Raw genomic sequence first — 2,236 nt, forward strand, 5'->3', positions numbered from 1 at the left:
AATATAACCAGGTCAAAAGTACCCGTTCGCGAAAGGGTTAAAATATATTTCCTGTGCATGAAATCCGCTGTTATGGCCAGCGAGACCATCGATTAGGGTGTCAGATCCGTTGCAAGCTGGAATCCTGCCGGAGACCAAGTAACTCCGACAGTATGAATTAATCTACGCCCACGTTCTGCAAGCTGAATTCGTCACGTGGACCCGAGAAATGCTAGTGTGTCAACAGCTACTATAATAGCACTAAACACTCTTGGATCCAATTTGAGCGCGTTGTTGGTGCCGCTAAGAGCACCGGCGTATATGTAGGTGGGGGGACTTGACGCCTGCCTCTTGTGGTATGTAGTTTCGTAGACTCGCGCCTCCATTTGGGATGGGACCAAGTGCGCTTTGACTTGTACTCGGCCGATGTTTCGATCGATGTCTGCACATGACATCGTGTCCTCCTCACATCCAGAGGGGGCGACGATCGTCGAGGAGAAGGAGCCCAGTCTAGATGACGCGGGGAGAAACGGAGACTCGGACAAGACGGCGTCGGGGTCATCCAAGCGCTTTTTAACCGACTGGTGACGACGTCCGCAGTGGCTGCAGCTCTCGCCGAAGTGCAGAGAACCGAAGCACAGAGTGAACGTACCAAGAGGAGACGAGTCGATCGACGGCATTCAGGAGCAATGGAGACTGACAAGCACAGTACCGATGCAGCAGCACAGCCTCTTGCGTATCGCATGAGTGCTCCTCATATTGACCCAGTCCCTGCGGTCTCAGCAGAGGTATCGAAGCAAAGTATCTCACCTCGGACTCAGCTCAAACGAGCCACGAGTACGCATCTTGCAGGTATGCGGGGACGACTTAAAGCTGCTAAACCAGCGGAGACAAATGGATCAACTACACTAACTACTAAGCGTCCAAGTACCGCAACAACACCGACCTTTAAGCGAATGTCCAGTTCCGGTACAACTCCGTCGTTTCAAGCAGTGGCCAAGGCGGTGGCCGTGAGTGGAAACTCGACAACTGCAACGAAAGACCAAGGGCAGAATTATGAACAGATGATGGCGCGCTTTCAATTGCGACAGCTTGAATTCACAGGATCCGGTCGAAATCTTGAGACTGACAGGAAAATGCTCCACCGACGAAGTACAGCGTATAAAGTTCCAGTGTTTTCCGAGATGAGTCAACACCGTATAGATGACAGCCTACGCTCCACACACCGGCGAAGCGAGGGTGAACAAATCGATACCACAATCGGTCGGGAAGGTGACAGGGATATTTTAACCACGTCCCAGTCACGTACAAGCAAAGGAGAGTCCTCGTCGTCCTGGAGCGCCTTCTTTCCATTCAAATAACATAAGTATTGCACCTCCTGCAACTGCATCAGTAACTCCAGTTGATCATCTAGGATCGACGAAAGGAACTTTAGGAGGATCAATGCGCTCCATTGCATCTGCAGTCAAGGTTCCTCGTTCTTCAGCTGTAGAACCCGATTAAACTCGCATTTCCCAGCAACAAGAGAAGACTGAACAAGGCCAACAACGGCATCCAGAAAAGAATCTGGTGGCATTCTAAATCGAGATCTATCCAGTTTTCAGAAATTTAATTCCCGCACAGGAAATCGACCACGTCCGCTTCCACGTTTCAAAAAGAGAGTGCGAACGGTACTTACGAGGTTAAGTACACTTTTATCCCCCTTTTCAAGGACAGCTCGCGTGCGCAGCTTTATCTTGTTATTGGCTTTCTGCGTGCACACACTGGGGTTTCCGTATGGGGAAGCTTTCCACAATGGCGGACGCGCGTGGTTCATTACCGTCGATTCCGTGACTGAAATGGTATTTTTCGCAGAATTTTTACTCGCATTTAACACGAGTTATGTCAACAAACGCGGAGTTCTCGTGGTTTCTAGACGGCATATCGCGTGGAATTTCCTCACTGGAGCATGCATGTTCCAGTTCGTAGCTGCATTTCCGTTCCGAACAATTATGAAAAATTTGGGTGAAAACATCACACAGGCTGAAATCGAACATGATGCATTCGGCCGCTTTTCACATACGCTTCTAGTGTGGTCTCTTGGGCTGTTGAAGGCGAATTGGATAGTGTATTAGCTTTCTCCTACATGCATGGCCAGCGGTTGTGCGACCTTTCGCTATCTAACCGCTGTGCTTCCGTTAGCTTCTTGTTGTCCGTTAGCAACGGACAACGGCCGTGTAGCCAAGTCTGGAATCTGCTGAGAGCAAGCTGCTCCACA

At 50.0% G+C, this 2,236-nt stretch overlaps 1 protein-coding gene across 1 annotated transcript; it reads right to left on the reverse strand.

The window, feature by feature from the left end:
• Positions 1 to 19: 19 nt before the first annotated feature.
• PPTG_24141 (hypothetical protein) lies at positions 20 to 767 on the reverse strand. The gene has a single exon (XM_008915414.1). It carries the CDS (start codon positions 722 to 724, stop codon positions 230 to 232), a length of 495 nt encoding a protein of 164 aa, XP_008913662.1. The 5' UTR covers positions 725 to 767; the 3' UTR covers positions 20 to 229.
• Positions 768 to 2,236: the final 1,469 nt, after the last annotated feature.

This window comes from Phytophthora parasitica (genome assembly GCF_000247585.1).
Source record: "Phytophthora parasitica INRA-310 unplaced genomic scaffold supercont2.70, whole genome shotgun sequence".
In the NCBI taxonomy this organism is placed as follows: domain Eukaryota; phylum Oomycota; class Peronosporomycetes; order Peronosporales; family Peronosporaceae; genus Phytophthora; species Phytophthora nicotianae.